The sequence below is a fragment of the Primulina eburnea genome, chromosome 18 (assembly GCF_022965805.1).
Source record: "Primulina eburnea isolate SZY01 chromosome 18, ASM2296580v1, whole genome shotgun sequence".
Taxonomy (NCBI): domain Eukaryota; kingdom Viridiplantae; phylum Streptophyta; class Magnoliopsida; order Lamiales; family Gesneriaceae; genus Primulina; species Primulina eburnea.
This window is the reverse complement of record NC_133118.1, coordinates 13,638,725-13,647,636: the sequence shown is the minus strand read 5'-3', so window position 1 is coordinate 13,647,636 and position 8,912 is coordinate 13,638,725. Positions and strand designations below refer to the sequence as shown.

General features: G+C 37.4%; 2 protein-coding genes across 2 annotated transcripts; one reads left to right on the top strand and one right to left on the bottom strand.

Annotated features, from left to right (window-relative positions):
* Positions 1-2,800: 2,800 nt before the first annotated feature.
* On the top strand, positions 2,801-8,882 carry LOC140819869 (uncharacterized). The gene is made up of 2 exons (XM_073180115.1): positions 2,801-2,988; positions 7,160-8,882. The coding sequence occupies exon 2, from the start codon at positions 7,178-7,180 to the stop codon at positions 8,867-8,869; it is 1,692 nt and encodes a 563-aa protein (XP_073036216.1). The 5' UTR covers positions 2,801-2,988; positions 7,160-7,177; the 3' UTR covers positions 8,870-8,882.
* On the bottom strand, positions 3,015-7,164 carry LOC140819871 (choline-phosphate cytidylyltransferase 2-like). Its single transcript, XM_073180122.1, has 3 exons — positions 6,347-7,164; positions 3,797-3,907; positions 3,015-3,690 (listed from the first exon to the last, which is right to left on the bottom strand). Exons 1-3 carry the CDS (start codon positions 6,404-6,406, stop codon positions 3,553-3,555), a joined length of 309 nt encoding a protein of 102 aa, XP_073036223.1. The 5' UTR covers positions 6,407-7,164; the 3' UTR covers positions 3,015-3,552.
* Positions 8,883-8,912: the final 30 nt, after the last annotated feature.

Here is an 8,912-nt window from a genome sequence, read left to right as displayed (position 1 = left end):
ATTTTACCATTTTCCTCATTCTTATAGCGATGGCTGACCACTTTGGTGACGAGAGTAGTCAGGGGAGTGTAGGTCGTTGGGGTGACCAGGACGATTTGTTAAGTGTCATAGGTTACCGTTTGTTTCCCTAGACGTCTTTCTTTCTGTTTCTACCCCGATGGGTCATTCGATGTTAGCTAAGCGTCTAGTGATGGGTTGTCCCTTAGATTTTGAGGGTAACGAGTTGACTGCGAATCTTATGATCCTGGAGATGGAAGATTTTGATTGTATTCTAGGTATAAACCTATTGACTACCTACCGAGCTACTGTGGATTGTTACCAGAAGCTTGTTCAGTTTCGTACGACTGAGAGCTCTAGTTGGTTTTTCTATGGTGAGGGAGCGCGACCTCCGATGCCAGTGGTTTCTGCTCTGAAAGCCTGTCGTGCTTTAGAGTCGGGCGGGGAAGGCTACCTCATGTGATTGATTCGTCCACAGGTAGTGTTGGTCTAGATGATATTTCCAAGACTGCATTTCGTACTCGATATGGGCATTACGAGTTTCTAGGTATGCCATTCGGATTGACGAATGCGCCAGCAGTGTTCATGGATTTGATGAACCGAGGATTTTGAGATTATGTTGTTATTTCGTTTTGTTCATCCTCTAAGCTTGATTTCGAGGACGAAATCTTTTAAGGGGGGGAGAATGTAGTAGCCCGAATTCTAAATTGGGTAATTAACGGATTAATGGTGATTAAGAAGGTTTAATGTGTAACTTTGACCGTGGTCATGATCGGACGGACTGAAGATGGTTCGGAAGCACCGAAGAGTTCGGAAGGTCCGAAGTAAGTTCGGTGGATCCGATCATGAGGTGTCAAGAGCAGCTGGACACGTGCAAGTTCGGACGGTCCGAAGTGTATGTTCGGTAGATCCGATCATGAGGTGTCAAGAGCTGGTGGACACGTAGGAGTTCGGACGTTCCGAAGTGAGTTCGGTGGATCCGAACATAGCCTATAAATAGTGCTTGGATTTCCTCATTTTGCATTGCAAATTCTTGAGTGTGCCTCCTATTTGAGAGATTTGGAAGGTTTCTAGTGTTAGTTTGTCGGTCGAGCGTTAGCCAGGAGCTGCCAGGATTGGTAGCGTAGCGACGCCTGAGTTTCGAGGCAATCAACATCAAAGGGCTGTCGACGGACGAAGGTAAACCCTAAACCTTTGGTAGTACTAGGGAGTACTGGTTTTGCTAGTCAAGCATGGTAGTATTGTTCATTGGGTATGCTTTTGATGTGTAGGCTTGTTCTAGACCTGATTAGCGGTGTTGCGTAAGGCTAGGCTTGCTGTGATAGAGGTACGAAAGTACTATCCGAGATATCCTGGTTGAGTATACATTCATATATGTGTTGCATGATTATGTGGTGCATTGATATATGTCATATGATGCATGCTATTATGTCACGTTTATTACTGCACGTTGCATTTCATGTTGAGCCGTATCTCCTTCGAGATAGCCTTTACTGTTGAGCTGTATCTCTTTCGAGATAAGCTATATCTTGGGGCCGCTCAGCCCTGTCTTGTCTTGTGGACGCATGGACACCGAGAGTACACAGTGGCCGACGGGTCGGGAGGGCTTCGGTGATCCGGGACATTTTAGGTCCACGTCTATTCTTGTAGTGGATGCAGTGACCCAGAGGTAGGACCGCGCGGCACTATCCACTTGGCGCCTCTAGACTGAGCATTTTGAGATCCTTTGATTACTCCTGTTTCTTGACTACCCTGGTATCATATCATAGCATGTGCATTTCATATAGGTTTGTATACTCATGCTTTTGTACTGGGCGTTCTTATCGCTCACGTCCTCGGTTTTGTTTATCTTGGACACCCCATTCCCACGGGGCAGGCCTCAGGTTGGATGGCTCAGGAGGAGCAGGAGGAGTACATTGAGTAGCTGGTTGGTTTAGTTTTCAGTGTTTTCCATTTGATTTGATATGATTGTAGCAGATACTTTCAGTTAGTTGAGTATTCTGGATTTCGATTGGGTTGTATAACTATTGTTGTTAACCATATTTCCGCTGTTATCTCTGATTATTTTAATTAGGTTAATTGCATGCTTAGTTCTGGCTTAGTAGGTGATTCTGGAACGGGTCACTACAAACCAGTAGTTGAAGTACAAGCTTCTAGAAGGTCTCATAGGGTTATTAGACCACCTGCAAGATATACGCTTCTTCATGAACAAGGCCATGATGAGTCTTGTGTTGGATGTGATCCAATGAATTTCAAAGAAGCATTATCTGATACTGATTCAACCAAATGGCTTGAAGCCATGCAGTCAGAAATGGACTTCATGTATTCAAACCAAGTCTGGACATTAGTGGATCCACCTGAGGGAATCGTTCCCATAGGATGCAAATGGCACTACAAGAAAAATGATTTTTCGCAGCACGTCATCAACAGCGTGCATTAAAAGCACGCTGCGAATAGTACTTTTAGCGACGTGCACCCATATGTGCGCTGTTAATATTGTACAACTGACAGAAATAACGGCGTGCATTAAAAGCACGCTGCAGATAGTAATATCCGCAGCACGCATTTATGTGTGCCGTTAATAAATTATATAAACGACAGCGTGCACACGTATGCGCGCTGTTAATATTAGCTCAAACAATAGCGTGCAATTGTTGCACGCTGTAAATAATTTTTTTAACAACGAACTAAAAGCGTGCGGTGGAAATTATTATTTACAGTGTTCTCTGACCGCTATTAATAATATTGAAATAAAATTGCGCCAATTTCCCAACTTTATTTCACATCTCCGCGCCTCTCTATTTTCTTTGTAAGCGCACGCCCTTCTCTATTTCCCAAATTTTTTCACACCCCCACGCCCTTCTCTATTTCCCAAATCTCTAAATCACTCAATCGATCGTCTCTCCTTCACTCAATCGCTCAGTGCTTCTCGGAATCACTCAATCGATCTTCTCACTTCACTCAATCGCTGTGGCTTCTCGCTTCACGCAAGTAAGCTTTCTTTTCTCAATATCTCCATCGAGAATTTTTTTGTATGCAATTCTTTAGAATGAAAAATAGACAAATTTTTCCTTCTAAAATAACTTAATCGCTCCAGTTATTAATGTTATGTATGGAAGAAAAGCCATACTTGTATGATAGATACAACATTGTTGTGGGTGTAATAAGAGTTTCCTGTCATTATTGTGTGTTTCTTATTTATTAATATTTATTCCCAATTCTAGCGGTTATCGCTCGATTTATACCTCTGCTTACTCAAAAGTTTCCAATTTCGCAGGTAAATTTTCCTTTTTTAAAATTAATAGTAATCGATTTATGATCTGTTTTGTTGTGTTTTTCGGATGATTTTTAGCTGTCTAACGTTGGAGTTTTTGTTATTTCTGTATGATTGATTTTTTGTAATCTTAGTCTCTTTTTCGTTGAATTTGGTGATGCTTTGGCTGTGGTGATTTTACTTTTCGAATGAATATGACTGATTCGTTCCATTGTATTTGTTAAACTGTCATGTTGTTCTTAAAATGACACCTTCATTTCGTCCCATCACTGTCATAGTGTTCATAATACTCTGCCTATAAATCGTCTTGAATCTTGATAATAGTCTTCACTGTCGCTCTCATTGCTATCATAGGGCAAGAAACGCCTTGCCCGTTGTCCTCTTAAGCTCTCTTGAATTCGATCCCTAATGGCCGTTCCCTGAGAAATAAATGTTTGGAATGATACGAGAGAGTTGATGTATCTGAGTTCATAAACTAGAGAATTTGAATGCCACCCCCAATGAATTGCTAAGACTGCTGCTTACCATTTTATGACAACCTTCTTCAAACATCTCAAGAAATCCGGCAACCCAGCGATCAGCATTTTCAACCCAAACATTGGGATGCATGGCAGCTGTTCTTGCAACAGTTTGTATCTGCCAGATGGAGTTTCGAAAATGTAAACAAGCTGGTTAGCATTATAAGTGAACAACAAAGGATAGCAGATAACAATCTAATCATGGATTAGCTAAGTTCAATGCTTAAACCAAATGGATTAGCTAATCATGGATCAGCTGTTCTCTTACTTTTTTATCATACTTTTTTTGTTAAAAATATATTTTCAATATTATTGCAGTAAAAAAATAAACCTGCATATTACAATAAAGTCATGAGGAGATAAATAAGCCAACATTTCCATCACTAGAATACCTTCTGTGGGGACCCGGACGCTAATCCATTCCTTAATCGTCTTTAGAAATACCTGTTGTGGGGACCCGGACGCTAATCCATTCCTTAATCGTCTTTAGAAATATTAAATCATTCATAAGAAACAGGGTCTAAAATTTTTTTTTCTAAATTACACAGCGGAAACATAATGTAATTAAATTCAAATTACATATCATACATAATATACAATTATTGTAGGATCTACAATAATTCAACTAGGTTCAACTACATATCAGTACTGAATCCTAAGTTGCTTCTGAAGCCCGGATCTCCACGCTATCTAGTCCAGCCTCATTCTCTTCACGACCCTGATTCTAGCCCACCTGTTGTCATGCACACATACAAACAAGACAACAGCCGGATAACTCCGGTGAGATATAAATATCCCAGTATAAATCATGTATACATGCAATCATATAAATCATATAAGAGCATATAACAAAAATCATATCCTATATCAACATCATGATATAAATTAATAACAAGAATAAATCATATTCTACACATATACCCTAATCAGGAACATAATTCAATATCTAGAATAAATCCTATTCTAGGCATGTACCAATATCAGGAACATAACTCAATATCAAGAATAATTCCTATTCTAACCATGTACCAATATCAGGAACATAATCAATCTCAAGAATAACTTCTATTCTAAACATGGACCAACATCTGGAACATGATCAGTATCAAGAATAATTTCTATTCTAAATATGTACCAATATCAGGAACATAAAAGGACATGAACCATATTCAGGAACATAATCAACATCAATCAATATCAATCAATATAACTGTCACTCAAGCTCGTGACTCTACGTTTTAGACTAGACTCAATCCTAGTCTAGGGATCCCGGTTTCCAGATGTGGTATTCCTATATCGAATTCCGTAAAGGATGGAACCATAATCTCTATTACTCGATATAACCAGTGCCCTGGTATTCCTATATCGAATTCCGTAATAGAAGAATTCCAATACCCTTTACTCGATATAACCAAATATGGTGTTCCTATATCGAATTCCGTAATAGATTCCATTACTCGATATAGCCAAACATCCAGTGTCCTGACCTAACCGTCAAGGACTGTAGCTCTATCGCCAATATCTTATCTTGAGACATCGTGCAATGTGCCGTGGCGATACCACCACTATCCGGCACTTCTGTCACAAGATAACTCGTCTAATACCTGTCATCTAATATCAAGAGAACAAGTACATCAATCAACTTAATGCAAATATCAATGCAATAAGGTAAAGTATGTGATTTAGGGAAACTCGAGTCAAACCTCCCTCGAGTTGTGCAATCCCAACTCAACATTAATTTATACCTTGCTTTCGTCGGTTTCTGGCTCAGTTGAAGTCCTGAACTCACAATCTGTCTGGCAATGACAATACCAATAATCTCATATCATTATACCTTTCAAATCAATAACAATCTGATCAATCTTGATTTAATTCAAAATCAACGGCATAACCGAACAATCTGAATATTTCCGTCAATACCATCTCAACAAATATTAATTACAAATCATAACCCATATCCAATACAATTTGTAATCATTCTATAATCCAAATATATTCAATTCCCAATCAATATAATCAGAAAATTATAACAATTCCAGAATCAATCTGTTTTCTGATCTTACTTCGATTCTACGGTGTCTAACATGTCAAGAACACCATACACGAATTATATCAAATTCCTACAACATCATATTTTCAAATGATACCAGAAATCAATAAAACTTACGTCCTGTAGTAGCTCTTAGCGAGAGGAGTACAGAACTGCGTTTGGATTCAAATTCTGATAATCGGATCGAACAAAATCTCAAATTAAACTCAAATAAAGCTTAAGGGAATTTGAAGGGAATTCTCGCTGATCTTGCTTCTGAATTCGTGAAGAATGAGTTGTATATATATCAAGTTATATGGTGGTGACAAGTGTCCCACTAAATCCAATATTGCACTTAGCCCCTGAATTCTTCACTATTTACAATTTGGTCCTCAAAACTCTTTTTAATTCCATTTCAATCCTAATTAATCACAAAATTTATGGAATTTAATTCATACTTCCAAAATTCGTAATTAAATAATCTCGGATTAAAATGATATAATCTCGGGCCTTACACCTTCCCCCTACCTTTTCTTGATGCTCCTTAACTTTCTCTTGCAGCTTCTTCAGTCTAAAATTCACACTCATTCGTTTTTCCTGCACATGTTCGATATAAGAATTTAGCAACTGCCAAAATTAAAATATTCCACATTAGTTTTGTGGTAATTAAATACCAGAACAAAGATGAATTAAGCTGTATAAGAATCAATATACAACAAAGCAGAAAAAATATATCTGAATCACCATGCCTTGACATAGCTAACATTAATTCCTTTCTTGTATAGCTACCACTACAAGAAATCTGGTTTTTTGCGGCACAACATTAACTGCGAGAAAAAAAACACATTAATTCCTTTCTTGTATAACCTACTTTACAATAATTCAAAATTGAATAATTATAAGAACAAAAAATAGAAAATTTGAGAGAACTGTTTATGTTATTTTCTCGATTTACCCGTATTTGTAATTGTTCTAACTAGGAGTTTTAGATATGTACTGCATGACTTTTGTGTTTTTCGAACAGCAAAGATATTGTTATTGAATTTTAAGAACAATTGCAAGTAACAATATCACATGAGTAATAAGTTAATTTGATAAATTCGATCATATAATTTGATAAGGAAAAGTGCATTAAAAATTTGCGAATTTTAAAAATAAGACATATAGTTCATATTTTCATATAATTTTATTTTGTGATTTGAATTAAATCTACTTTAACAGTTTTGTGGCTAGTTTTAAATTTTTATGGCAGAATTTTAGGTTATATTTTTATTCATTTTCTCATTTTATTTATGAAGTAATGAAAATTATTTGACGTCATATATTAATTTGAATGTTAAGGTTTGGGTCATTTACGAAATGGATAAAGAATGGATTCATTTGCCTTCAAGACTTGTACCCGAGTATGAAGAAGGGGTTCAAAAATTTCTTGCACAAGCCAAGGACTACGCCAAAACACGTGACGTGATATTATGTCCTTGCATACGTTGTAAAAATAAGAAGTATATGACATTTGAAAAAGTTTATGAGCACTTAATTATCAAGGGGTTCGATCCTTCTTACACAATTTGGTTCTTCCATGGTGAAACTGATACCCCACAATTTGAAGGTGAAGGTAGTTTAGGAGGAGTTCAAGAAGCGGAGGATGAAAGTAGAGAGGAATTTCACTTATATAGGGATGTATTTGTCTCAGATGAAAAGGTTGGACACACTACGTCTGACGCAAGAGATTATGAGTTTGCTGATTTATTAGAAGATGCAGAAACTCCTCTCTTCCCTGGATGTACGACTTATACAAAGTTGTCAGCATCTGTCACATTATACAATTACAAGTCTACCAATGGTCACACTGACAGTAGTTTCAATGAGCTCCTTAAGATCTTAGGTGACATGCTTCCAGAAAAAACCACACTTCCACAAAATGTTTACTCAATGAAAAAGTTGTTGAAACCATTTGATTTAGGATATGAGAAGATTCATGCTTGCCCAAATGATTGTTGTCTATTTAGAAAAGAGCTCAAAGAATTAGACTCATGTCCCAAATGTGGTTCCTCAAGATGGAAGGTGGACAAATTTACCTTCAAAGTTCGTAAAGGAGTTCCTGAAAAGGTGCTAAGGTATTTTCCTGTGATACCAAGATTTAAAAGGATGTTTAAATCAGAAGAAATGGCTGAAGATTTGATTTGGCACTCCAATCACAAAAGTCAAGATCATATGATGCGTCATCCAGTTGATTCAGTAGCTTGGGATACAATAAATCACAAGTGGCCTACTTTTGCATCAGATCCTAGAAATCTTCGTCTTGGTCTTGCAACTGATGGATTCAACCCTTTTGGTGACCTTAGTTCCAGATATAGTTGTTGGCCAGTTATCTTCGTAAATTACAATCTTCCACCACTGAAGTGCATGTCGAAGGAAAATCTTATGTTAACATTACTAATACCAGGTCCAAAGCAACCGGGAAATGATATAGATGTGTACTTGGAACCTCTTGTGGAGGATTTGAAGGAGTTGTGGGACATAGGTGTGGAGGCATTTGATGCATTTAGCAAGTCAATGTTCAATCTGAAGGCTATCTTGATGTGGACAATCAATGATTTTCCAGCCTATGAAAACCTAGCTGGATGTGCCGCAAAAGGGAAATTTGGTTGCCCAATATGTGGTGAAGACGTATGTTCTATGTGGCTTAAGTATTGTAGAAAGGTTTCATACTTAGGCCACCGAAGATTTCTTGCTCCTGATCATCCGTTTCGTGAGAAAAAGAAGTGGTTTAAATGGAAAAAAGAGAGAAAAGGAAAACCGAGGACTTTGACTGGCTTAGAAATTTTGAATGCGGTAAAAGTCATTGAAAATGACTGGTGGAAAAAGAAAAAGAGTCAGAATATCATTAATGCAAAGAGAAAGAGGAAAACACATGATATTTCAAAAAATGTACAAAAATCAGATCAAATGTGGAAGAAGAAGTCAATTTTTTTCAGTTTGCCATACTGGAGTGTGAGTTATTTTGCTCTCTATTCATCAAGTTTTATAAATTTGTATTTTTGTTCATAAACTTTTATGAATCCTGAACTAATACTATGAAATCTGCGAAAAG

What these genes read in the sequence shown, in the direction of transcription:
- LOC140819871 (XM_073180122.1), bottom strand. Translation starts at nt 6,406, where the DNA reads ATGAGTGTGAATTTTAGACTGAAGAAGCTGCAAGAGAAAGTTAAGGAG. An exon ending in TTAAGGAGCATCAAGAAAAG is followed by an intron (nt 3,908 to 6,346) that starts GTAGGGGGAAGG and finishes TCCATCTGGCAG; the next exon opens with ATACAAACTGTTGCAAGAAC. An exon ending in AAGAAGGTTGTCATAAAATG is followed by an intron (nt 3,691 to 3,796) that starts GTAAGCAGCAGT and finishes TTTATTTCTCAG; the next exon opens with GGAACGGCCATTAGGGATCG.
- LOC140819869 (XM_073180115.1), top strand. Translation starts at nt 7,178, where the DNA reads ATGGATAAAGAATGGATTCATTTGCCTTCAAGACTTGTACCCGAGTAT.